Raw genomic sequence first — 27,852 nt, forward strand, 5'->3', positions numbered from 1 at the left:
GGGTGGGAGCTGGCGGCCCTCCGACCCGCTGCAGCCGCGGACTCGGGCTCCTGCCGAATTGGAAGACGGGGTAAGCGCCTTCTTCTCCTCCTCCTCCCTCCGCCCCCCTCTCCTCCTCTTCTACCACCGCCAGCTTCCTGGACCCGGACACCGAGGTGCCCGCCGCCGTCGCTCTTGACTGTGGCGGATGGGGGAGCGCGCACCTGTGAGCGCGCGATGGGTGAGTTGTCGGGGGGAAGGGGGGAGGAGGTGGGGGAGCGAGGCTGCGGGCCCCGCCGCGAGGCCACCCCGCCCCCGGAGGCCGCGGGCCGCCTCCCGCAGGGGGGGCGCTCCCCGCGCACGCGCGCGCCGGCCGCGCTCGGCCGCCCTCCCCTGCCGTCCCCCGCCGGCCTGGGTTCGGCGCCTCCCGAGGGCGGCTGGAGGAGCCCCGGGGCCCGGCTGGGCCCCGCAGGGGCGGCGGGAGGCGGAGGCCGAGGGGAGCCGAGGGGGGCGACAGCATCCCCGGCTCCGATGAGACCGGGCGGGGAGGGGCGGAGGATGCCGGAGGATGCAGCCAGACCCTTGCAGCCGGCGATGGGGGAGGAGACTCCCCGGGACCAGTCCGGGGCTGTGATTTGTTGGCTGATGATGGAGGCTGGCAGGCCAGGACCAGGCGGGATTGCGGGCACGTATGTGTCTTAAAGAGCAGGAAGCGCTGAATTGTGGGACTCGTGTCAGGCTAATTGCTGCTAATTGTTCCATGACCCCCCCCCCCCCACTAAAACAGCCTTCTTCCCCTCCTTTGAAGACTCATGAACTTTATTATTATTCAAAAAGAAAAACAACTTTCCACAATCTTGCTTATGCTTCTCTCCAGACATTTTGCTCCAGATATGAGGTGGAATAAAAAAATTCAGAAGGGACCGGAGGAAAAAAAAATGGACCTGTCATTAACTCTACCCTTGAGCCCATAGAACCTTAGAGAAAAAAGGAGTTTACAGCATGAAGTCCACCCCCACCCCTCTTTTTACAGACACTGAGACTGGGACAGTTTTTTGACTTGTAAGCACAAATACGGAACAGAGGGGATTTTGGAACCCAAGATTTCTACCTCCAAATGGAGTGTTCTTTACACTATGCTTGAATGCAGGCTAAAAAAAAAAAAGGTGAATTTAATGTAATGATCTACAGAGATAGAATTATTAATTATTCATAAACTTTTATAGATGAGCTTATTTTAGTATACCATCTGTTAGGTTTGGACTATTTTGAATGAATCTGTTTGGGTTGAGATTTTTGGACAGCATCATGATGATTAATTGGCATTTCAGCACCCTCATTTTTCAGAGAAAGAAACCACAAAGGGGTAGTGGTTTGCCAAAGATTGTGCATCTTGGTTAATGGCTCAGCCTTTGTGGGACACTGAAAGAGCTCTGGATCTGGGGTTCAGATCCTCTGGTACTACCCTGTGTGACAAGTCAATTAACCATTCTAAGTTTCATCTGTAAAAATGAAGAAGCAGTTAGCTTGGACTACCCAAAGGATACCTTATGACTCTAGAATCTATGACCTTATGATCCCAGTCCAGTACCTCTTATAAAGGAAATTTAGAGATACACAAACATAAAGACCTAGTATATTGACCACTGAAGCCCAAGGCCTTTAAATTTAGAAATCTGCTGTTTTCAGTAAATCCTTTACTAGCCTTATTTTATTTATTAGGATAGAGGTGTTCTTAGTTCTTAGTATCCATATTTTAAGCTGAAGGGAGGGGAGAAGCCTTATTTTATAGAGGTGGAAAATGAGGCCCAAATGACTTATGGTGACTTATGTGTCACAAAGACTTCAAACTTAGGCCAGTGGCCACTGCAGCTAACACTAACCATTTAAATGCTTATTGAATAAATGAATGATCTTTCTTCATATGTTTTGCCCTAAGTTGTTATTTTAACAGTAAGGAGAGCACCTTTTCAAAACAGAAGAATTTGCTGACCTAAAATTGTGTGGGGAAAGAGAAGAATGTGCTTCACTTCAAAAATGGCCTTTTTTAATTTTATTTTTGATTTTTTAATAAGAAAGAGAACTTGGTGTTTGACAGCACTGGAGTTCTTCAGTGATCTTCAGAGATAGAGGGTGACTTATTTTAGTATAGTATCTGTTAGATTTATTTAGACTATAATGAATGAAACTGCTTTGGATTAAGTTTTCTTGTTAACATCTAATGACCATTTGGATACAAAAAGTACCCACCTAATCATTGAATTTGTTAGAAAATGTTTGTTATGTGGAATGACTCTCCTTGAGGGGTAAGTGAGGGATACAGGGAATAACTACACACATGTAAAAAAAAAGGCATCAATAAAAACTTATTTTTTAAAAAAGAGAGTATAAATAGCAAAGATAGTTCTGGGTTTGGATGATGGAAGATCTGGGTTCAAACCCACCCTCAGACACTCATTAACTGAGGAACCTGGACAAGTCATTTAATCTCTGCTGCACCAAGCTATTTATTCCTTAGCATTTATCTTCTAAATCATAGACCAAGTTAGTAGAGATAATTCCCATGCAACAAACTGGTTACATTTGGGAGTGGCAGCCAATTAACATTAATTTGGGAAGAGCTAGGTGATTGTGCAGTTTTGATATTTATGGGGGAGGGGGTTGTCTTTCAGTCTTATGGTTCCATTTCTGATATGCCTGAAGTAATCTGAGAAAATAATAAGATTAAATTATTAGATAAGAGACTGTTAATTATTCTTGGTTGATCTGAATGGTGTATTTCACTTGGTACCCCTTGGGAAAAGCAAGCACCTTAAGCTAGACATACATTTTAGGAAGGTTGAGGTACAATGCAGCTAAAACCATTGATCCTGATGCTAGTAGCTCTCCTTTTGGGGCATTTGTGTTTAACTGAAGGGTCAGTGAACTGTCTAGGTGAGCAGGATTGTGGCTCAGAGGATTGTTTGTTTGTTTGAGGGAAGGGTTGCTGGTGCAGTAAACTGTAGTTATATTATGCATTTGAGTGGGATAATGATTGAAAAGGTTCGATTTCAGTCAAATCATTTAAAAATTCCTACAAGTTAGATTTGATTTAATCAAATTGTATGAAAATTTCTGTCTGGGCCCCAGCCATCTAATTGAGATTCATAATGAGACTATAGATTGTTTATCATGATTTATAAAAGAATTTTCCAGTCCTTATTTCAATTAAGCCTCACAACAACCCTGAAGGATTTGAGTCCCCTCACTCTTTCCAAAATGGTTTTTACAATAAGCTGTTCTTATTTTAAAGCACTAGGGGAATAAAGGGATCAGTAATCCCTCTGCAGTTCTATACCCAGTGTCCATTGCCCTATTAACCAATCTTCTCCATTCTCTGCTTCCTATTATTAATATTTGATCCTCTAAATTGTCCTGCAACAATCTGTTAACATGCTATACAGCTTTTCATTAACTACCTGAGCTTCTTCACCATACACGTGTGCGCGCGCGCACGCACACACACACACACACACACACACACACACACAAACTCCTTACTGGATAGCAGTAAGATGGAATTTTATTAAAGCCTTTATATTGTTTCCTAATAATCTTCTCCTGCCCCCTGGGTTTCAAGTATGACCTTGAAGTTTGAATATTTCTGAAATTTCACTCTCTTATTATATATATTTTTAACAGGACTAAAATAAGAGATCAACTTCCTATAAACTCCATACAGTTTTAAGTTTTCAGCCTTTTGGACAGGCTGGAACTTCCATCCTCAGCTAGAGGAGGATTTAATAAATCCAAAACAACAGGTTGTCATGATATCAATTACTTTTGGCACAGTCTTAGGAGAAATTAAAATCATTTGTTTCATTACTCTTGCTCATGTGTTTTTGATTGCTCCTTTTCCTTTATTGTGTTAATAGATAATAATAATAATGGTAATAGCTAACATTAGATAGATAGATAGATAGATAGATAGATAGATAGATAGATAGGTAGATAAATAGTAAAATGTTTAAGACAGTCCCTGGCACATAGTAGACAGCTAATAAATACTTATTAAAAATTAATTTTAGGGGCAGCTAGGTGGCACAGTGGATGGAGCACCAGCCCTGGAGTCAGGAGTACCTGAGTTCAAATAATTACCTAGCTACTTGGCCTTGGGCAAGCCACTTTATCCCATTGCCTTGTAAAAACCTAAAAAAAAAATTTAATTTTAAAAATTTATCTTATTTGAGCTTCAGAACAACCCAGTGGTGTAGCTGCTATTATTATCTTCATTTTATAGATGAAGAAACTGAGTCTAAGAGCTTTATTTTACATGTCACATGTCATTTAGAGTAGTTGCCAAGTGTCTCAGGCATAATTTAAACTCAGGCTTTCCTGATTCCCAACCCAGAACTGCCCAATAGCAGGTGAAAAATGGAGCCTTCACTTCTCCTACTGAACTTCTTACAGGCCTCTGGAACAGGAGTCCTGACCCTGGGCTTTTGCTTACTTTGCATTTATACCAAGAAATTCCTTGGCCAGATGCACTCGTTTTCTCTCTCTTTTTGAGCCTTTTTAGAACATCTGTCAAAACCCTTATAAAGCCCCTTAATACATTTATGAAGTTGAAAACTGGTACAATGCAATCTGTCAGTCTTTTCCTCTAAATGTTTATTGATTGGTTGGAAACAGAGTCATCTAGACTTCTGGAGCCAAAATTTGTGAGCCTTGCAAATAGATAGACTGGCCAGAAATCCATCAGTAGGGACTCAAATTAAAGTGCATGGCAGTGTGTAAAGCTGTTACAGGGAAGACCTGACCTCCTCCAAGGGAGAGAACCAAGGGAAAGGGAATGCAAGTTCAGATGGTTGAGTTCTCCACCATCTTTTTAATGTCTGTATCTGGCACAGACATAAAACCAAGCCTGTGTGGCACGGTGTGACAAGCCCCTGTCATAGGGATGGGGCTGCCAGGAAGAGTCACTGACTCTGCTCAACAGGTAGCCCCAGAGCATTGTGCTGGACCAATCACAGCATTTGGACAAGAGTAGGCTCCATAGTCTGAGGGTGAAGGAGGAGGAAAAGGACTGAACTTGGATAAAGGAAAGGCACAGTATTACATGGTAAGTGTATCTGAAAGGTGTAAAACAGTGTGCTGGGTGAGATCTGGGCTTCTGGCAACTTGGAGGAGGAGGTGATATTTGAAGTGAACTTTAAACGATGGAGGTTAAAAGGATTTCAGTAAGGGAAGAGGAGGAAGATATTCCAGGCATAAGACAAAGAGGATAACATAAAGACTTAAAGGGGACAGGAGGAAGGTTTTAGGATTATTTTAACTGGAACCTGGCATACCTGTAGGCTGGGGTAACAAGAGTTTTCTATCACCATTCTCTACCTGAGGAAGTAAAATGATCATGAATAAGACTGACTGCAGTAACTTGAGCTGCTAAAATTAAATGACCCAGAGCTATTCATCTTCCTGTTTCAGTGCCTAAACTGATCTTTTGTTTAGGGAAGAAACCACTGAATGTTTTATTATTGCATACTGTGTTAAATCAAAGGGTAATGGCTATAGTGTTGGATAGACCTACTGGAATTAATCGTTTGTGGGCTTAAAAAACTGAGGTTATTTAAGCTGAAGAGCAGGAGTGAGGTAGGACCTATTTTACTGAGATGGGGATTTAAATTCATCTTGAAAGAGAACTATTTGACAAAAAAAACTGGAGCAGATATATAGTCTCTCCATGCAGTGCACCCTTGGAGTGAAAAGTGGAAAAGAGATGTATAGTGAATGGGGTTGTGTCTTTTGACCTTGAAGAAGTGTCTTAGTCTCACTGAGACTCAGGTTTCTTAGCTATAAAATGAGGATATTGTACTTAAATGAACCCCCCACCCCCACCCCACCCAAGTGCTCCTGAAACTTTAAGTCTTCAGTCCTGTGAACAGTCAGGCCTGATCTTTAAAACAATTTACATTTTCTCTTTGGAGTAAGGACCCCTCACTTCTCCTCTGCAGTCCCATGGGTCTGTGAGCTCATCAATTCTTGTATTCCCGCCAGACAGATTGAGGCTTCTCTGGGCCTTGTTCCTCCTTTGTGACTTGCCCATGGCCTCCATTAAGAACAGCACAAGAGGGCCTGCTAGGTGGCATAGTGGATAAAGCACCAGCCTTGGAGTCAGGAGTACCTGGGTTCAAATCCGGTCTCAGACACTTAATAATTACCTAGCTGTGTGACCTTGGGCAAGCCACTTAACCCCATTTGCCTTGCCAAAAACCTAAAAAAAAAATTATAAAAAAAAAGAACAGCATAGAGATGTGCTGGGGGGGAGGCTTCCTCCATTTTTAAAGATTCAACACTACCAATAGAACAACTATCCTCTCATTGAACCAATTTCACAACAGCAAAAATGTACTACCTTGGGCCCCATTAATTTGATATTTGAGATAATTCTGGGTTCATGACTCATGGGAAGGGACTAGACTTATGATTTTATTGATATAGGGAACACCTAGTGAGATAAACCCCCCTTCCAATGTACTTGACAATTTTTATTTTTAGAAGTTACTTGGAAAACTGAAAGTTGAAGACTTACCCACAGTTGCACAGTTGATATTTGTCAGAAGTTGGACTTGACTAGTGATAGAAAATGCCATTCACATTCAGAGAACTATGGAATCTGAATGCAGTTCTGAGCATACTATTTTCATTTTGTTTTTGTTTTTTCTTTCTAGTGGTTTTTTCCCTTTTGTTCTGATTCTTCTTTCACAGCATGACTAATATGGAAATGTGTAATATGATTGCATGTTTAACTTGTTAGTCATTTGACTACTCGTTATCTTAGGGAGGGGGAGGGAAAGGTGGGAGGGAGAAAATTTTACAAAAAATGAACATTGAAAACTATCTAACATGTAATTGGGAAAAATTAAAATTAAAAAAAATAAGACTTGACTCTGGTCTTACTGACTCCAAAGCCAGCTCTGCCATACTGCCTCTCACATGATTCTTACAGGGAAAAAAAAAGTCAAAATCAGTGATAAAGTATGGTATCTTTATAAAATGTGAACTTAATTTGAAGTGTAGTTTTTTCAATGCTTTATTTGTCAATATTCATTATTTTGTTTATCATATATAAGATTCTTAAAGGTAATAAAAACTATTTGGGGGTAACTTTTCACTAATTTTAGAGAAACTTTTTTCCTTATTCTTCTAGTCCCCCTCTGAACCTTCCTACCCCAGACCTCCCAGGCTAAATTATTGAGATTCTAGTAGGAAACTCCCAGTTTTAGATGTAATTTGCATAACTCTTTGTTTTTGTTTTTTATCAAGTATAATCCTGTAACTTTCATGTGAAGAAAATCCTGAGGGCTATGGAGCTGGTTTTTTGTAGTGAGTTTTCCAGAGGGGGGGGGGGTGTCATCTTCGATAGCATTCATTTGTGCATTCTTTGAAAGCATTGGAGATTTGTTTACAGTGAAACTGGATACCTCTGGCCGGGATTTGCTTTAACACCACCTCTAGGTGGATCTGAGCTTTTCTGTGGAGGAAGTGCTTCTGGTAAATGAAAGTGAAACTTAACTGGAGCCATTTTAAGTCTGCAAGCTGTGTTGTCTCCCTAGGATCAAGGGAAGATGTTTTATTTTCATGCTATCAAAGTTATTCCTCTTTACTTTTAAACAGGGATGTTAGACTTCAAGAGTTATTATATGAATCAAAGAACTAGCCTTTGGAGTCTTACTGTCTGTCACCCGTAGCTCCTTTCTCCTTCTCTAGAGGGAAGTTTTCCTATAGTTAATGGATTAGTTTTCACCACGGGAGTTTCTTTTCTTGTGCTCAAATAAGTGAGATGAATTATGCTCATCGGTATGGACAAACTTCAGGTAAGGGCAGCTTCTGATTATTAACTAACTTCTACAGGAGCCCTGTGACTGTTTTGGACCTAATGTGAAGCTCAAATGTTGAGAATTTAGAATATTGCTTCTCCAGCCAATACGTTGACTGGCTACTAAAGGATCCCTATGTATTCTTCCAGTTCATACCTTGCCACTTTCAGCAGTCAAGGAAACAGTCTTTACTATCTGAACCCTACCACCGCCTCATCACAAGGTTTTTCACAGAAAGGTAGTGATTTAAAGAATGTATTCTCCTTTCCACCAGGGAGACCTAGCTCTGTTGGAACAATCAATTTTAGAATCAGAACTTTAGAGCTGGAAAGCACATAATCCAGCTCCCTTGTTTTACAATATACAAGAGTGAACTTTCGAATTTAAGATTTTTTTAACAAATTGGATGAGTTGGGGGGGGGTTAGGTTTGTTTTTTTTTCCAATAGATCTAATAAGCTCAATTAGGTCCATTTTAAATGATTTGATGCATCATTTTACAGTTGAAAATAATAGGTCCCTGAGATGTAAAGTGATCTGCCCCAGGTCACACATATATTACGTAATCCTAAACATTTTTTAAAAATACAATTTTTAAAGTTCAGATTCAGCCTCAGACACTTAATAATTACCTAGCTGTGTGGCCTTGGGCAAGCCATTTAATCACATTGCTTTGCAAAAAAAAAAAACCTAAAAAAAGTACAATTAATAAGCCAGGGTTTAGAGTAGATTCTTAATGAAGGCCCACATGAGATGGATGGGCAGTATGAATATGAAGGTGTTGAGAGGTTCAAGAATAAGTATTATTGAATTCCATTTTTCCTGCCTTCACCCCCATCCTGAATCTATCCAGGCAGTTTTTCTCCTTTGAAAATAATGATTTTGGTTTTTAGGATTTTTTAAAAACTAAAAAGTGCTTTAAAGAACTAAACTTCTCCATTTTCAAATATGTCTCACTTCCAAAATTTATCAAAGTGTAGTAAACAGCTTACATCTGGAGAGCTGTTATTCAGCCTTCTGGGGATTTAAAGTGAGGCTGGGAGCTGTCTGATTTGCTATAAATGTCTATTTTCTAACTGGAGAGACTTGTACTCAGACCTCTATTCCCAGATAGTATTAATATGTGCTACCAAAACATCAAGAAAATATATGACTGCTTCAATAATAAGAGTATAATAGATGTAGAGAGAAGGAAAAATTTCCTATGGATAACTGATGTTTCTGATTGCTTTTCATTTATAGTTTTAGAATGCAGCCTCCGTTAGTTTTGGGGGGTTCTGGTGAAATTGATGTGTGTCATGACCTATCTACCATACAGAAGCCTCATGGTAGTAAGATCTTTTGTATAGGGCCCTCATTTTGATTCTAGAATCTCTTTGTTTGGGGGAAGCCGGGGATTCAAATCTGAAGTCCTATTTTTATTTTCTTCTCTACCTCTCTCTCTTCCCCTCCCCCCAACCCCACCCTTTTCTATCTTCCCTTTGGCAGGCCTCTGTGCAGCAACTGTGAGGTGGGCGAGTTGATCCCAGCTATCTATCTCCTGGGACACAGAAGCCCAGAGTCTTGCTTGCATTCCAGCAGCACACTCTGAACAGTGGTGCTGCTTCAGGCAGAGGCTGGTGTCAGGAGCGCTCATACACACACACACACACACACAAACACACACACACACACACAGCCTCACTGGTGCTGTTCTAATCTTCCCTTTTTTCGCCATCCTCTTGTCCTGCAGGGTTGTTCCCTCGACAGATACCGTCACCATCAGATACAAGGCTATGATCACGGCAAACCCAGACATCAGCAGCCGGGGCAGGGATTCTTTCCCGAAAGATTCCGAAATCAACAGATAGAATTCCTGAGGGGACAGCTCCTAGAAGTGCCCCTGATCAGAGAGCAGGCATCAACATCTTCTCTGACCAGGGAGAGGCCAAGCTTTTCAGGTTCACCTGTTGGTGTGAGGCAGCCTGGGAATTGGAATATTTTAAGGCCACCTCCTAGCAGTTCCTCCCCCTGGAAAGGCTCACCTTCCCCAAGAGGCAGAACCACATCAAGGCAAAGTGTGGTTAAACTTGCCTCCAATTTCCAACAGCTTTCTATCAGTCACGATCAGGAACAAAGGATTTTGAAACTTTTAGGGGAACTTGGGGAAGGACAATTTGCTACAGTATATGACCTTGCCAAGAAACTTGGGGTCCAAAAGAAGGAAGTAAATCGAGTTTTATACCATCTGTTGAAACAGGGAAAGTTATACAGGGAAGAAGGTACACCCCCTGGCTGGAGACTCCCAACCCCATTCCATGCTTGGGAACAATCTAACCAATTTGTGAGACAAGGTGCCAGAAAGGGTCCAAACAAAAGCCCCAGTTCAGACGTGAAAGACAAAAGTTTCATACCTGACTCGGATCCACTTAGTTTTGTCAACATGGCTGATATCAAGGAGAAAATCTGTGCCTACTTATTTGATGTTTCAGATTCCTCTGCCCTGAACTTGGCCAAAAACATTGGCCTCACTAAAGCCCGAGATGTAAATACCTTACTCTTTGACTTGGAAAGGCAGGGAGATGTTCGAAGAGAAGGATTCACTTCTCCCAAGTGGTCACTAACAGCTAAAAAGCGAGAGAGGATGCAACTTAAAAAAAATGAAAATATCCCAGTATTTAACCTTGTATCCCATATAGATATTGGATTTGATCTAGATAACTCAGATATTACCACCACTGGGAGAGAAGAAGAGAATGTTGAGAATGGACATCAGCCTTCAGAGGATGACTTTATGGCTGACCCAGGATTGTTTGAGGAACACTCACTTCAAGACAATGACTTCTCATATATGAGGGCTGAAAATGGTCAGTGGGCCACAGATGACATCCCAGATGATTTAAATAGTATTAAGCAGGGAGATGACCTGCACACTGTAGTGGATCTACCCAACTACATGGCCCGTTTTGGTGCCTCATCACAGTTCACTGCTATTAAGAAACTAACAGCTTGCCGACAGAAGAATCCAATCAGTGGGCTGTTAGAATATGCTCAGTTCACTTGCCAGACCTGTGAGTTCATGCTCTTAGAGCAGAGTGGCCCATCACACGAACCCCGGTAAGAGACAATACAGGAAAAAAATAATGGCTTAATATTTACATGATGCCCTAAAGTTTGCAAAGCATCTTAACAACTTCTCATTTTATCTTTACAACAGCTCTAGGAGATAGGTACTAAAATCATTCCCATTTTATAGGTGACAGAATTAAGCATACAGAAGTTAATATGCTCTTGGCCAAATAGGCAATAATTGCCTGGAGGAGGTGGATTTGAATTTGGGTCCTTCTGCCTCTTAAATCTTGATCCACTGGGCCACCTAGCTGCATAATCTTTGTAGAATGAAAGTTAGGTGGGGCAGCTAGGTGGTGCAATGGATAGAGCACTGGCCCTGGAGTTAGGAGTATCTAGGTTCAAATCCAGCCTCAGACACTTAATAATCACCTAGCTGTGGCCTTGGGCAAGCCACTTAACCCCATTTGCCTTGTAAAAACCTAAAAAAAAAAAAAAATGAAAGTTAGGCTCATACTCACATTCAACCCTTAATTATTAATTTGTCATGCCTTTTCCTACTCCCTTTTTGCCATTTCATTGTCAGTCCAGTATGTTAGAGATCGAAAAGAAATAAATCTCAAATCTGCTTCTCTAATTAAAAAAGACATTGAATCTTTGGATAAAAGAAAGCTTATGGAGCAGCTAGTGGGATAGAGCACCAGCCCTGGAGTCAGTAGGACCTGAGTTCAAATTCGACCTCAGTCACTTAATGATTGCCTGATTGTGTGACCTTGGGCAAGTCACTTAACCCCATTCCTTGCAAAAAAAAAAGCTGGTATGGAAGTTATTAGGTTTCATTGATTTATTTGACTCCCAGGGCCATCGATGATGGCAAGCTGGCTATATTTATTCCCCAAACCAAGCTTATGTCTATGTGCTTTGTAATAATAAAACTGTCATTTAAGGAATGAGGCAGGTTTTGGACAAAGTTAAAATTAATTGTGCTGCTAATTGTCAGGAGGTCCAGCCTTTTGCCAGGTCCACTCCAGAAAAGTCAAGTATCCTTCATTAAGAAGAGTATGCCCCAGTTGTCGTTGAGTCAGAAGGGGGCAATTCTGTTTGTACTTACCTCCTTTACACAAATGAATGTCCTTCCTGCTACATTTAATCTACTGAAAATAGATTTGCCCCTTACATGTAAAACAGCAAAATGTTTCAGAGACCAAGCCTGTGGCAATCTTTGGGATAGTTCCTACCTGAAAAAGATTCTTAATAAGGTGGATGAATGAAGTGGGAAAAAAAGCTGGAGGACCTAGAGAAGAATGACGGGTTGTGGCAGAGGGATACTGGGAGTTTGGTGAGGACTAGTTAAGCAGAACCACACTAAGGAGTTGACTTTTTTTTTTTGATTCCCCAAAGCTATTTCCTTAGACCCTAATCTCAGTCAGGGTTTTCCCCCCTATATTGATTAATTCAATGAAGTTGAAAGTAAACAGTAGTGCTGTTTATCCTCAAGAGAAAATTTCTTATTCTAGACATTTTAAGAGGTGGCTAGTCAAAATAACAAAGAGGCAAGGAAAAGTATCCCATCTTCGTTCCCTTTTTTAGGGCAAAGTCTGTTTCTCTTGGTATGAGGAAAAAAGGTATCTTCCTCCTCCTTACTACCTCACCCCTAACACTACTAATAAAGTAGCGTTAGGGTTTCTGATACACCTTTCCTTGGGTTCTATTTGTAAGACACATTAATGCCATTTTCCTTTAAGTCAGGAGACAATAAATTCTCCATTTGAGCAGAAAGTTGAACAGATCTCTAATACCCAAGTCAGTTGGGGCTCTCTGTGGGTTGATTCAGTCACCTTGGAAAGAGATGTAATCTAAAATAAATGCATTGATGTGTTGGAGGACCCATAAGAAGGACCCAGGGGAAGCCACTATTGATTTCAAGCTTAATACTGGGACAGATGGAGATTCATGTTGTAAGGCTTCAAAGACCAAAAGGAGATCACTCAGACCCCCAGTTCCCATGGCAGCTTGTGTGTTTAGGACCTTATCTGGTGTGTGGAGATCATGGTCTTGGGCTTCAGAAGATATTAACTTCTCTCTGGGAACTGAAAAGGACCATGGAAAATGTGGAAACAGGAATGGCATTGTGTCATGGACTTGGGTTCACATCCTGTTGCTGAAGGGGTTAGACATGCTGGCCTTCCAACCCTCGAGACAGGAACCTCTGTTGATAGATCCCCAGCACTTTTTTGTAGTGGTGGTTGCTCTAGACACCCATCAAACCAGTCTGCAGTCTCTGCAGAGACATGGGCTTGTCTCCAGGGAAGTCAACTCAGGTATAGGCACTCTGGTCACAAGTCCATGTGATCTTAGGATCTTAGATTTGAAAAAGACTTCAGAGATCTTCTAGTGCAATTCCCCAGAAAGGTTAACTGTCTTGTTCAAGGAGTCACGCATAACTAGTCAAAAATTTCCTGTGCCCCTTTTCCATCTTCATACATAGAGTTAGAAGCCCCATTTGCTTAGAAAATTCCCAGGTGATGAACTCTATGTAGAGGAATGGCCCCACCCAGAAATACTGGGACTGAAGGGAGGGAAGAAGAGAGGAGAATCAGCTCAGGTGAGCATTCATAAATTTAATTACTTTCCACAAAGATTTAAATACCAGGCTGTGATCAGTGGCCGACGGTTCCCTCCAGCAGAAGCTGGCAGCAAGAAACTGGCCAGGCAAGATGCTGCTGCAAAAGCCATGACAATCCTTTTTAAAGAGGCAGGAGCCCATGAGGAATTGCTCTCGTCAGAGCTACCTCAACCTGTGGAGGAAAGACCAGAGAAAGAAAAGGTAAGGACTCTGCCTTCCTAGGAGGTAGCTCTTGTCTCATCCAAGACAGATACTTTCTATTGCCTTTTCAGACCACACCCCTGCCTGCCCCCCTGGCATAAAGAGCCCTAGACTAGCTTTTCATGTTTTTAACTGTAACTTAAGCATTCTAACATTCTACCCTGTCTTTTCTTATCTAACTCTTGTATTGGATGCTGTAGTCATGAAGTTCCTAATCCTTTTTCTTATGTTGTATAAGCCTTCAGCTCCAGCTCCAGCTCCAGCTCCAGCTCCTGCTCCTGCTCCTGCTCCTGCTCCTGCTCCTACTCGTGCTCCTGCTCGTGCTCCTGCTCCTGCTCCTGCTCCTGTTTGTGCTCCTGCTCCAGCTCCAGCTCGTGCTCCAGCTCCAGCTCGTGCTCCTGCTCCAGCTCCAGCTCCACCTCCAGCTCCAATTCCACCTCCAGTTCTAGCTCCACCTCCAATTCCAGTTCCAGCTCCAATTCCAACTCCAGCTCCAGTTTCGTCTCCAGCTCCAGTTTCGTCTCCAGCTCCAGTTTCAGCTCCAGTTCCAGCTCCAGCTCCAGCTCCAACTCTAGCTCCAGAGTCTGAGCCCTGTCCCATCAGTCCCTCAACGATTCTTTTTGGGAAGAACCCCATAAGTGTGTTGATGGAGCATGTGCAAAAATCCGGGAGCACCTGTGAATTCCTCCTCATATCCCAGGAAGGCCCAGCTCATGACCCCAAGTATGTCACATTGTTCTTGGAAATTGTAGATGGGGCTTCCAGCATGGAACTAGGGAGAATAGCTACCTCCTTTTCTAAATTAACTACAACAGTGAGCAAGGCTTTCCTTAGGTCCTTCCAAAGAAGGATTGCTTCATTTATTGGGGTGATCTTTTTCAGAATGGGGAAGAGCAAAATGAGGGGTCTCAATGACAGGATTCCTGCTAATGGGGGGGGGGGGGAATAAGAGACTGAGGAATTTGGTGATTAAAAACAAGCGTTAAGGATTAGAGCAATACAGGAAATAGAAGTCATTGGAACTAGGGAAAGAGGTAGCAAAATGGACCTCTGCATATTAGGAAGAAACACTTACCAGGACAATATTTAGACCTACAAATAGAAAAAAAAGGTAGATCTTGAAACTTAATGGCATTTAAGTTAAGGAACTAGTTGTCTGAAGACTGACAGACCCAAGAGGTCTAAGCTGTATTTCTTCCCTCAAAACGTTTTGATTTTCTATTGGACTACATTCCAGGTTTAAATACTGTGTAAAGATGGGGAGTCAGACGTTTCCAACCATGATGGCCAATAGCAAAAAGGCAGCAAAGCAGATGGCAGCTGAGGTGGCTGTGAAGGCTCTCTGTGGAGATCCTAGCCTGAACACTTGGACCAGGCAGGTATATATACTTAAAATTATTTGGTCCCTCAGAGGGCTTCTCTTTCCCTGCTAAGACCTGCCAGCATTGATGAGTCTCTTTTGTTTAATTTTTTTTTCCAGACAAGCACAGACTACTTTAGTGATTCTTCTGGCTTAGGAGAACCAACAGTCAACAGGGCAAGGAAGATTGGGGACCTTATTAAATACCTAAATGCCAACCCTGTCAGTGGCCTATTTGAATATGCCCGATCCAATGGCTTTGCTGCAGAATTCAAGTTGGTAGACCAGTCTGGACCTCCCCATGAGCCCAAGTGAGTATTCTGAGGTTCTTGCATTAATCCCCACCTGCCTAAGAGTGTCTACAGTATCTAGCCAAGAAAGACTTTCTCTGAGAAGGAAAGAGTATGAAACTTCCTGAGAAAGAAGGAACATTTGTCTCTTTTCTCTAATAGATTTTAGACTTGGCATTTTAATCTGAGGAAGTGTTAGAACAGCCTTGAAAATAGCCACATGCCCCTTTGATTCCTACCTTTCAGATGGAAAGAAACTTTAAAAGAGATAACCCTAGGGGCAGCTAGGTGGCACAGTGAATAGACCACCGGCCCTGGAGTCAGGAGGACCTGAGTTCAAATGTGACCTCATATACTTAGTAATTACCTAGCTGTGTGACCTTGGGCTAGTCACTTAAAAAGAGAGAGAGATCACCCCTTCAGGCAGGGACACATTTTAGTGAGAATCTGTCCATTCCCATTGAACATGCATAGAAAATTACTTCTCAGCAGAAGTGTTGTGAAACTCAAGGAAGTAAAGTTTGTTAAACCAGGTGTTGTTATTGCTAATCCAGTTTAACCCCATTACATTGTTTAATAGCCTTTAATTTCAATTCCTCATGCAAAACATTGATCCCATTTCTTTTGGTATTTAATGAAATTGAACAATTGGTCCTTCAGGCTTCCTATCCACAGTTCTCCTGCTGCATTTGCTCATTCTACAACTTGGACTGTTTAAATTACAATGCCATGGAATCATTTTAGTCTGTAGATTGTCAAAAGGAAGGATATCTAATCATTAAATTAGAGCCTAGTGGTGAATTGGCAGGGCGGTTGCTGCCCCTACCAGCCAGCCCCATATCCATCTCCATCATTGGAAATTCTCAGTAGCTGGAATCTCTACTTTTCTACTTTATTTGGGGATTTCACTATTAATGGTTGTGACTGCACATGTGCAAACACATAGCAAAGTTTTGGAAAAGTAAAAATAAAAATTTTTCTTCATACTCTTATTAACCTTTTACCTTTGTTGACTTCTGGTCCTTCAGACATTTCATCAAATGGTTTCTTTGTCCCCTTTGGGGAAAGGACAGATGAATAACTAGCACTAAAAGCTTACTATGTGCTGAACGTATAAAGACAGAAGCACAGGTGGCCCCTTGACCTTTGGGAGATGACCTTTTTGTTTGGGTGGGGTTAAATGACTTGCCCAAGGGTCACACAGTTAAGTGTCTGAGAACAGCTTTGAACTCAGGTCTTCCTGACTCCAGGGCCAGTACTTTATCCACTGTGCCACCTAGCTGCCCCAGGAGATGACCCTCTAATAGGAGTAAGTTCACAAATACAGAGAAGGTGGTGAGGGAAGAGACACTTTGATCCAAAAAGCTACAGAGATGGTGGATAAGACAGTTCCATTCAGGGACAAGGATAGAAGTGATTTGATGGTAGTTACAGAGCTAGGGGTGGCATGAGGAGGAAAGAAGTGTCAAGAGGGCATGGCAATTTGGGAGTAAGATTAAACTTGGTTAGGATTAACTTGAAATAATAGGCTAAAAAAGATAGTCACTTAGCAGTCAACAGGACCAAAGAGTTGAAATTCCTCTAATGATGAAAGATTTAGACGGTTATGGTCTCTGGTATGGGTGGCAAGACAAGGAGTAAGAAGTCAAGTATGAATCAGTAACCTTGTAATAAGTAGCATTTATAAAGGGCTTTATAAATATCTCATTTGATCCTCCAAAACCCCTGAGAGGTAGGCGCTATTATTATTCCCATTTTACAGTTGAAGAAACTGAGACAAATAAAGCTTAAATGACATGCCCGGGATCACTCATCTAGTGTCTGAGGTCATATTTGAACTCAGGTCTTCTGACTCTTGGTGCTCTATCCATTGAGTTACTTAACCACCTTGTACAGAGAAAACCACTTCTGCGCTACAAGAACCTTGTCAAGTCAAAAAAGTCAGTGTTTATTTTAGATTAGGATATATATATATGCCCTAGTAGATGCTTAATAAGTATTTGCTGAAGTGAATTGAAATGGACAACTTCTAGGTCAGACCTTCTTAATATAGCTTCTTTATTTGATTTTAAGAATTAGGGATTTCTGGAATATTTTGTATATCTGTATTTCAGTGTTAAGAATTAAAATACAATCAAAAGCCAATTACTTTTATTTTTTTATTTCTGTGTTATTTCTTATAATGGGATAAAATAATTGAAAATACTGTTTTTATATGTTTACAAATATGCTTGTTAGACACTCAGTCCCTCTAGTGGATAGAGTGTTAGAGTAGAAGTCAGGAAGACCTGGATTTAAGTCCTTGTAACATACTTGTTTTGTGACTATGAGCAAATCCTTTTCCCTTGCTATGTCCTAGAAAAATCCCTCAGTTGCTTATCTGCTTTCCTGGAGGAAGAAAATTTCTAATATTGATGAATCCTAGAAAAGCCTAGCCTAGAATCTTAAAAGCCAAACTTTGCAGGACTTTCCAGTTTGACAGTGCCTTTCAGCATTTGTTTCTAATCCTATAGATTCATTTACCAAGCAAAAGTTGGGGGTCGATGGTTCCCAGCTGTCAGTGCACACAGCAAGAAGCAGGGCAAGCAAGAAGCGGCTGATGCAGCCCTGCGTGTCCTGATTGGGGAGACAGAGAGGGCGAGACGCACAGCGGGCATGGGCATTTCAGAGGTATCCACAATGATCAGGGTCTGTTATTTCTTGTGTTTGTTTGACCTTCGTAGGGAATCTGCCTTGTAATATATTCCCCAGGGATCATTCAGCTTTTGTTGCTGCCTCTCCTGATTGCTGTTGAGGCCTAGGTTCCTGCCTAGGAGGTTTCACTTGATCCTCAGATAGATTGGGTACCTCCAGAAGACTGCCTCTATGATTTAGAGACTACCTTAAATAAAACATAGTTTAGGAGTTAAATTTTTGAGGGGATGAGGGAAAAAAACAATATACTATATAGGTATTCTGAAAACTTCTTTTAAATCATATGACATCTGCATTATCCTTTTCCAGTTAAAAAAATAATTTGTTTTCAAAATACTCATCTTTCTGTATTGACTTTAAGATGGAGACATTAAACTAGGGCAACATCTTCCCAGTGGGGAGCTGTGGTCCTGAGCCAACCTCATGTCTTAACAGCTTCCTCTGACTGGTAGCACTCTCCATGATCAGGTGGCCATGCTGAGCCACCAATGCTTCAGCTCTCTCACTGGACCCATTCAACATAGCCTGCTTGGCCGCAAGATCCTAGCTGCCATCATCATGAAAAAAGGCGATGACGACCTGGGCCTTGTGGTCAGCTTTGGGACAGGTATGCACAGCCCCTCTTCCCACCCCTTCCCTAAGGATTTCCCTTTACTGGTACCTCATTCAGTTCAAGATTTCTTTTCTCTTCTTTGCTGTTCTGTCATCTTTTCTTTCAAGGAGAAACCTACCTATCTGTAATAGCATGAGCACTCTCAAGTTGGGGAGAAGAAATCTTGCTTTATTTTAGTATCATAGTAAAAGGATTTAAAGTTTGGAAGGTTTCTTAGAGATCAAGTCCATCTCATCCTTTTACAGGTTTGGAAACTGAGACTTAAAGGTTTAATAACTAGCCCAAGGTCCTATCTTTGTCAGAGTGGGGATTTGACCCAGACTGATACCAAATCCAGCATTATTTCCATCCATGCTTTCTTTCCTACATATCCAGGCTGATTCTGCAGAATCCAAAGAAAATAATTCCTGCTCCATTCCCCTCAATCTTATTTAAAAATTTTTATATTTGGAGGGCAGCTAGGTGGCACAGTGGATAAAGCACTGGCCCTGGAGTCAGGAGTATGTGGGTTCAAATCCAGTCTCAAATGCTTAATAATTACCTAGCTGTGTGGCCTTGGGCAAGCCACTTAACCCCATTTGCCTTACAAAAAACCTAAAAGAAAAAAATTATATTTGGAGACTTGTAAGAGGATATTAGACTGAACCCAGGCCAGGGAACACATAACTGCCAGAATGCTGTTAGTGAGGAGGAATAAGTAAGAGAGAAAAAACCCAAAGGGGATCAACTACTTAGGCTTTCTGGATTCTCCTGTATTAGATGAGTGAAGAAAAAAGAAAATAGGAACCAAAGTTGCTTAAAAACAAAATGTACAGCCTCAGGCCTAGGAATCAGAGGGCCTGAAAAGGAATGTGAGTAAGGACACCCATGTCTGGGCTGGGTGAAAGGGGTAGAGCAAAGAGGGAGGGTCAACTTAGGGCGAGAGATATAGTGGAAGGAGGGTGAGGAAAGATGTCAGACCACTAACACAATAACCAGACAGAGCCATGGGGAAAAAAAGACCTTCAACTTTCAGCTTACTGTGCACTTCATCCTTTGACTGAAAACAGGTAGAAAGGTCCCCTTACTATGTCATCTAAGGGCATCTGCTTCTCAATATATAAATTACATGAAAACCAAAAAAATGGTCCATATAACAATTACTGCAGCAAATTAGAAATTAGAAAAACTATAGTATGTTATTCTAAAAGTACAATATACTTTTATAATATACTATATTATAATATCTATAGAATTTAGCTGAAACAATTCTTAGTGGTGAGTTTATAACACTGAGTGTTTAATAAAAAAATAAGAGATTACATGAATTATAGCTATACCTGAAGATTTTTAGAAATGGAACAAAATAATAGTCTGAAGAAAAGTAGATAAAGAACAGTACAAAAAATCAGAGTAGAAATTGAAGAAAATATTTAGTTAGTAAACTAAACTAAGAGCTAGTTTCTCTAGAAGACTAATAAATTGACAAACCATTAGCCAACTGAATCAAGAAACAGAAAACGTTAAGTCTGGAAATGGAAAAAAGCAATTATACATACAAAAGAAATCTAAAATGTTAGTTTGTTGCAGTTGCATGAGAATTTAAACAAAATATCAGTTAACAAAATTAATACAATTTTAGGGGAAGAAATAAGTCAATAATTAAACTCTCTACTTATGATATCCTGGGCACTTGGTCTGGATGGATTCGTTGTTTACTTTTCTAAGCTTTAAGAAACAAATAATTTCTGGACTTACGTAGACTTAAAATATAGAAAAAGATGATATGCTTTCTAATTCTTTGACAAATATAGATGTCCTTGATTATAAAAACCTGGCAAACATCTAAAGTTTGGTTTTTTTTAAAGACTATTAGGATGGTCTTATTAATATAAATGTAAAAATGTATAAAAATTAGCAAAATGGCAGAATTTAGACTGTTAAAAACTATTTATTGTGACAGTGAATTTATTCTAAAACAGAAAGATGCCACAATATTAGGAGAAAAGAATAATGTGAAACATTAAGAAGGAAAGATATAAAATTATATGATCATAGCAGTAAATGCAGAAAAGGCCTTTGGGGGGTGGGCAGCTAGATGGCGTAGTAGTTAGAGCACCAGCCCTGCAGTCAGGAGGACCTGAGTTCAAATGAACTGATAAAAGACTAATAGCAAAAGAAACATCCTTTTAATAATTTTGGAGAGTAGTTCATTGTGTATAGTTGGGTCATGGTTGGTTCTTGTCCTCCTTTATCAAAAAAGACCAAAATGACATCACTATGTTTGAGACAAATTACAGTATGTCTGACTGTGCCTAATCAGGCCAATATGAGCTTGGAATGTTCTACCACAGGTTGGGCTCAATAGTCCTTGTGAACACCTGGGGTGGCCATGCATATGTCACATTTGAGTTGCCTCACTTCTGCCACTGATGAGGGCAAGCCATGTTGGACAGTCCTGTCTCCCATGCTGTACAATTCTATTCTAAAGTTCTTCAATGAGACCTTCAGGGTGTCTTGGTTTCACTTCTTCTGACCCCCTTGTGAGCACTTGTCCTGTGTGAGCTCTCCATAAAATAGTGTTTTTTTGGCAAGCATATGTTCTGGCATTCTAACAAATGTCCAGCCCATTGTAGTTGTATGGGTCATATTACCATAGAGAATGCTGTCATTTTCACTAAATTTTAATTTACACCTGTAATATTGCCTTAAACAACACTGAACACATAACTGAAGAATTTATTTAGGTTCAAAGCAAGCAAAACAGGACTCTAGGGCTGAACGAATAGTGCTAAAGAATTTTGGATTCGTCTTTCTAGACTTTAAAATATGTTATTATAAACCTATTTTTGCAAAAACTAGAAAAAGAGATCAATGGAACAAACTAGCCCAGAAATAGAATCAGATCTACAGATATGTGTGATAAACCTAAGAAAAATAAAAATTGGTTAAAAAGATTCATTACAGGGTGGCTAGGTGGCGTAGTGGATAAAGCACCGGCCTTGGAGTCAGGAGTACCTAGGTTCGAATCCAGTCTCAGACACTTGATAATTACCTAGCTGTATGGCCTTGGGCAAGCCACTTAACCCCATTTGCCTTGCAAAAACCTGAAGAAGAAAAAAAGATTCATTACTTAATGTTTTGGAGAGAAGTGAATATCAGTTTATATTCTTGCCTCATTCCATATAATATGCAACCAAACCATAGACAAAAATTGTTTTTTAAGATGTGTTTAGACAGGCGTGACTTTCTAAGAAAATGGAATGATCTTTAATTCAATTTAGGAAGGCATTAAAATTATCTGCTAAATAGAAGAGATTGTAGGGGGGAAAAAGAAATACATATTTACATTAAAATGCTCTGTTAAGCAAAAATAGATTGGGAAAGATTGGCTATTATGAATGTTTTGCACATTGAAATACATTTTAAGTTTCAGCATTATGAATTTATGTTTAGTTGATTTTGTTCAAGGAGAGGGTGGGAAGCTTATTATTTGGCATTAGAGAACCCAATTTTGAACCCTAACTCTCTAACTTTTTACGATTGTGTGCCCCTTGAACATGTTATCTAATATTCTTGGGCTTCAGTTTCTTAATCTGTAAAGTTAAGGGGATAAACTAGGTGATTTTTGATGTTCCAGTTGTAAATTTTTACTCTTTTGGATTTCACATCTGGAATTTTCCTCAATCATAGGGAATCGCTGTGTAAAGGGAGAAGAGTTGAGTCTAAAGGGGGAGACAGTCAATGACTGCCATGCTGAAATCATCTCCCGGAGAGGCTTTCTCAGGTGAGTGCTGTAGAGCTGAGACACTTCACAAGCACAAAGCCTCGGCTATTATGAACTTCTTTCTTTGACCCAGATAGAAAGGAAAATGCACCAGCCTCTGGATTGGTCCTATCCCTTTGGGACCACTGGTGCAGGTCCTATGCAAAATAAGGCAAAACCAGGGAACTCTGTGGATAGGGGCACAATATTGAACACTCACTCAGATGTCTTCCTAAATGGCTTTTCCCCCCACCCGTTCAGTTGATATCCTTTGTTACAAGGAATGTCACAGAAGGGGAACAGGGTATAAAATGAATACCAATCAATGTCCATAAGATTTATTGGTTGGATTTTTTTGGGGTTTTTTTTTATAAGTAGTATACAACCTCTGCTCTTAAGGAGATTATAATCTAAAAGTGCGAATAGGGAAAGGAGAATGAAATACACAGACACACACACACACACACACACACACACACACAGAGAGCAAGGTAGAATGTGATAGGGCAAAAGAAAGATCACTTAGCTCACTCTCTATTGCACCAGATCCCTGTTTCTCATCTCCTTTCAGTGATACTTTGAGCTTTTGGCTTCTTAAACTATGGTTTGGCTATTAACTTGATATAATCTGGTGTAACAGCAGCTAGGTGGCTCTGAAGATAGTGCCAGGAAGACAAGTCCAGCCACAGATATTTCCTAGCTGTGTGACCTTGGGCAAGTCACTTAATTTTTCTGTTCCTTAATCCCCTGGAGAAGGAAATGACAAACTACTCCAATATCTTTGCTAAGAAAACCCATGAGCAGTATTGATTTGCTATGGTCTACAGGGTCACAAAGAGTCAGACGCCACTGAACAACAACAAATAGTTTTGTTACAACCCACAGACTGCCACACCATCTGTTTGAATTTAGCTTAATAATTCAGCCTCTCTCTGAAAAGATGCTGTGCCCTACCCATTCAGCCTTGAAGAGTCCCTGAGCTGTGTTTCTAATTACTCCTGACTTCTTAACCTTTCCAGCCACCTTTGTAGCTTTGTTTTTGAAATCCTAAATGGCTTTTTGGTATTTGGAGAATAAGGAATGAGTCAGACTGACCCCCTGTGCCAACTATTTTTATCATATTAAAAAGGTCTAGCCTGTCCATTTTTTAATTTTTCTCTTCAGTCCTTCTAAGGATGAGCATTTGTAATATCATAACAAATTAAGCAAGTAGCTTTGCCCTATTTTACCAAGTTTTGTAAACTCTGATCGGAAGTGATTTCTGCCTATTACCTCCTGAGCCTTCTTTTAGCTGGAGAGCAAACTGAAAAGTTTGGTGCATTGAAGAAACCTCTCCGTGTGTCCCAGATAAAGCAAGAAGGAAAACTGAAGGGGAAAAAAAATCAGTCTCCTTAACTTCCTTCTCTTTTGTAGGTTTCTCTATCATGAGTTAATGAAATGTACTCCAACGTCTTGGAAAGACAGCATATTTGAGCTTGCTTATGGAAATAAGCTACAAATTAAAAAGAATGTGACTTTTCACCTCTATATCAGGTTGGTATGGTATGGATCACCCACCTTTGGTCATTCATCTAGTAAACTCTCTAGCTGTCATTATTGTTATTCTTCATCTGAGTTTGCCTTGTCCTTAGAGAAAGCTTACTGACCTGAGAGAGATCCCAAGCACTGTGTGATACAGGAGCATGTCTTTATGGCTCGCCTCCAGCACTGCCAGCTCTGAGACCCTGGGCAAGGCACTGAGCCTGAGTTTACTCCTCTCTAAAATGGAAATAATAAAAACATCTACCTACCACTGCCATAATGACCTGTCTGTCATTGTGAGGGTCAGTTGAAATCATCTACTTCTTAGTTAGTAGCAGGGAGTCACTTATCCATCATATCAACAGAAACCCACCCTCATTCATCCAAGGGCTAAGGGTTCACATTATTGCCTTGCCTATGCACACTCACTCTTGCAAAATGGGCAGTGAATCCAAGGGGTGTTTCTGATTCCTGAGAAACTCATACTCTTGCTGATTTCTCCACAGTGAATTAATGGAAATATAGTCCTGTCTCTTAGAAATTTAAATCTGCCCATGGAACTAAACTACAAATAAAAAAAAGCAACTTTAGGTCTCTATATTAGCTTTGACAAGACATATTGACAAAACAATAATATAGCCCCCAGTTACATCTTATTTTAAAGTCCTTTAAATATCACATTTGATCCTCTCTATCCTGTGCAGAAAGTAGATCATGAATTAATATCCCCATTTTACAGATGGGGAAACTGGTTCAGAGATGAAATGATTTGCAGGGTCACCTAGCTACTAACTGGCAAAACTTCTGACTCTGAGCCTAAGTGTTCTCCCAACTATTCTCCTAAGAAACAGAGAAAACCTGAGTCCAGCAGACCCCCTCTGTATTTCAGCACTGCTCCTTGTGGAGATGGCGCCCTCTTCGACAAGACCTGCAGTGATCCTCCAGAGGGTTACATGGAAACCCAGCACCAGCCTCTCTTTGAGAATCCTAAGCAAGGCAAACTTCGCACCAAGGTAGAAAATGGTGAGTCACAGTACCTCTCCCTCCCTGAGTTCGGCTCTGCAGCAATTATAGAGCATGGGTGGAAATCACTATTCTCATCATCCAAAACCTTGACATCCCCTCTCTACAGGCTCCTGCCAGCCAAGAAAATAGTGCTTACAAATGAGAACTAGCTAGACTTGCATGAGCCAGAGAAAAATCTTGTGTGTTCTGACCTAGCTTGGAGGAAAACACATAAATAAGAATGGTTGGTGATAACAGAGTTATGTTGAGAGGTCTGAGTCAAGGTGGGTGGCACAGGTCAAGAAGACCCAGGTGTCTGGGACATTGACTCACAAAGTCCATGAGAAAGGCCTCAGAGTGGGTCCTTCCCAATGAACTTGAAAACAGGCTCTGACCAAAAGCAGAAGCCAGTCTCCCAGATGGGTGCTCACCACAAGATTGCCTTTGTCCTTTAGGATTTTGGAATTTAAAATGACATGATTTCATAAATATACATCAAGGAATGGTTCTGGGCTAGCCCCAAAGGGATTGAAGTAGTTGCCTTTAGATCTTTCTCTCATCTTCAATAGGAGAAGGTACAATCCCAGTAGAGTCAAGTGACATCCTGCCAACATGGGATGGCATCCAACATGGAGAAAGACTGCGCACTATGTCCTGCAGCGATAAGATTCTTCGTTGGAACGTGCTTGGCCTGCAGGGGGCAATGCTCTCCCACTTCTTGCAGCCTATTTATCTCAGCTCAGTCACTCTTGGTGAGAGCCTTGGCTTGGGATCTGGGATTGTTATGAGCTGGTGGTGCCTGGACCCCAGCAGATGGCATTCTGCATTGTCTGGGTTAGTAGGAGGCCACCCATTTACAGAGGGTGCTTTACTCATTGGCCCATTACTTGATTCTGTGTGCCCTTTCTACTGTTATAAGAAAATCAATTGGAACTTTTAAAGCAGCTGGGCCCACATAAAGCCATGCCCAGTAACACTCCTTCAAGATAAGTTAAAGAAATCCAGTAGCTAGAAATGCAGTATCAGTGTCTCTTTATACTACATGGTCTTTGCTTCTGTGCTGTCTTTATGTGTGTAATACTTTATTAGCCCAAGTTTGTGCTAGGGAAACTGAGCCTCTTTATGGAAGAGGCTCTCCTACCTAGATGTATCTGTGATTGGCCCTGGTACCTACCTCTCTTTTAAGAATGCTCAGAGCAGAAACCTGATTCTTGCTGGCATTTAATAAATACTTGATTGGTTGATTTGTTGATACATATGTGTTCATATTTTCCTTGTCCCTTAGGTTACTTGTACAGTCAGGGACATCTGACACGAGCGATCTGCTGCCGTATGGCCAAAGAAGAAAGTGCATTCCGAGAAGGGCTAAAGCCCCCATACACTGTCAACCATCCTAAGGTGCTTTAACTTTTACCTCCCTTTAAAACAGCCCTGTCAACAACAAATATCATGTATCTTAAGCAAGTTAGGGAAAATACTTTTTATCCTTATGAACCTTTCCACCCTCCCTTGGAGAATAGCACCACTACTTCAGATCTTTATGAAATTCATTTGAAAGAGGGTTTATTCCCCCTTCCTCATTTCCTCTTTACCTGGACCCCTTGCATCTGCATCCCACCATCGAAAGAGATGTCAATTTTTGACCTATTTCTCTTGGATTTCTGTAGGTGGGCAGGGTCAGTGTATATGATTCCACGAGGCAAACTGGGAAAACCAAGGAGTCCAGTGTTAACTGGTGTGTGTCTGATAGAACTGAAGTCGAGATCCTGGATGGCACCAAAGGCAAAGTGGATGGGTAAGGGTTTGTACTGGGAGAAGTGGGAAAAACCTCTTCCTTAAGTCTTTGTTGGCTTTAGGGGACATCAGGCTGGGCTTAAGCCTCAGCTCTGCTATTTACTAGTTTTGTGATTGAAAGATGGTCATTTCCCTTCTCTGAATTGGGAGGATCAGAGAAGTAGAAGATTTCTAAGGTCCTTCCCAGGTTCAATGCTAGTATGTAATCTATGATCCCAAGTTGACAGGTCTAGAGAGATTTCTACGAAATTACTAGTGTGAATTAGTCTGCTTCCTTCCATTTACTTGATAGTTTCTCTACTTTGGGAACTTCCATAACTGACCTTTTCAATCCCTAACGAACCAAGTAATTTTGTTTTTGTAGACCAAGACTCGATGTATCGCGTCTCTCCAAAAGAAGCATGTTCAGCCTGTTTCAGCAGTTATGTGCCCATCACAACCGCAAGGACCTACTGAGGCTTGTTTCCTATAAAGAAGCCAAGGAAGCTGCCCGGGACTACCAGGTGACCAAGCACTACTTCATAAAAGGTCTGAAGGACATGGGCTTCGGCAGCTGGATCAGCAAACCTCTGGAGGAAAAGAACTTTTCTCTCTGTGATGCATAGTGTACTCAGTCAGCTGGTTGTTCTGGGGTGTTTCAGGGTTGGGGGTGGGAGGCGGGTGGTAGCACTCTTTATTATGTTGTGTTTTATTTTGATTTTAATGGACCCAAGATTGCTAATATTTAGGGCTTTGGGTTCCCATTTGTCCTGCCTCCTTTGGGGTTGGGGTGGGGTGGGGTGGGATAGGATGGGGTGTAAAGTGGGTGAGGCTTTGCCCCCACCTTTATTCCCAGAGAAAGGCAGAAATTTGAAGGGGAAGAGAAAAACTCTTCTATCTTTGCTAAGCAAAAGCAATCATTGGAAAAATGCAAGCCTGTTCCCTTGAGCTTTTTCTTTGCTACATTCGTTTTTTGAGGGGTTGATTAGGTTCCAGTCAATTCTTTGTGATTCAAAGACTGATATAATTTGTGGATTATTCCAGGTTCTTTGGCTTCTCCACCTTCCATTTCCCTTTCCTTTTAATTGTCTGGCTAGTCCATATATCTCCTTGAGGAAAGTCAATGTAGTGGTGAATTTC

General features: G+C 41.1%; 1 protein-coding gene across 6 annotated transcripts; it reads left to right on the top strand.

Annotated features, from left to right (window-relative positions):
* ADAR (adenosine deaminase RNA specific) lies at positions 1-27,489 on the top strand. Of its 6 annotated transcripts, none has more exons than XM_074223377.1 (15): positions 1-70; positions 9,569-10,932; positions 13,525-13,711; positions 13,950-14,434; positions 14,949-15,090; positions 15,192-15,382; positions 17,875-18,031; positions 18,491-18,662; positions 22,341-22,434; positions 23,827-23,946; positions 24,824-24,957; positions 25,509-25,691; positions 26,225-26,337; positions 26,607-26,734; positions 27,098-27,489. In XM_074223377.1, the coding sequence occupies exons 2-15, from the start codon at positions 10,259-10,261 to the stop codon at positions 27,336-27,338; spliced, it is 3,021 nt and encodes a 1,006-aa protein (XP_074079478.1). In that variant the 5' UTR covers positions 1-70; positions 9,569-10,258; the 3' UTR covers positions 27,339-27,489. The 6 variants fall into 6 exon arrangements, with proteins under 6 accessions (XP_074079478.1, XP_074079480.1, XP_074079479.1 ...); XM_074223375.1 differs by lacking the exon at positions 1-70 and adding an exon at positions 82-220 and having other exon boundaries at positions 25,512-25,691; XM_074223374.1 differs by lacking the exon at positions 1-70 and adding an exon at positions 83-220.
* Positions 27,490-27,852: the final 363 nt, after the last annotated feature.

Source organism: Macrotis lagotis, chromosome 2, assembly GCF_037893015.1.
Source record: "Macrotis lagotis isolate mMagLag1 chromosome 2, bilby.v1.9.chrom.fasta, whole genome shotgun sequence".
Taxonomy (NCBI): Eukaryota; Metazoa; Chordata; class Mammalia; order Peramelemorphia; family Peramelidae; genus Macrotis; species Macrotis lagotis.

What these genes read in the sequence shown, in the direction of transcription:
- ADAR (XM_074223374.1), top strand. Translation starts at nt 188, where the DNA reads ATGGGGGAGCGCGCACCTGTGAGCGCGCGATGG. An exon ending in TCCCGGAGAGGCTTTCTCAG is followed by an intron (nt 22,435 to 23,826) that starts GTGAGTGCTGTA and finishes TCTCTTTTGTAG; the next exon opens with GTTTCTCTATCATGAGTTAA. An exon ending in ACTTTTCACCTCTATATCAG is followed by an intron (nt 23,947 to 24,823) that starts GTTGGTATGGTA and finishes TCTGTATTTCAG; the next exon opens with CACTGCTCCTTGTGGAGATG.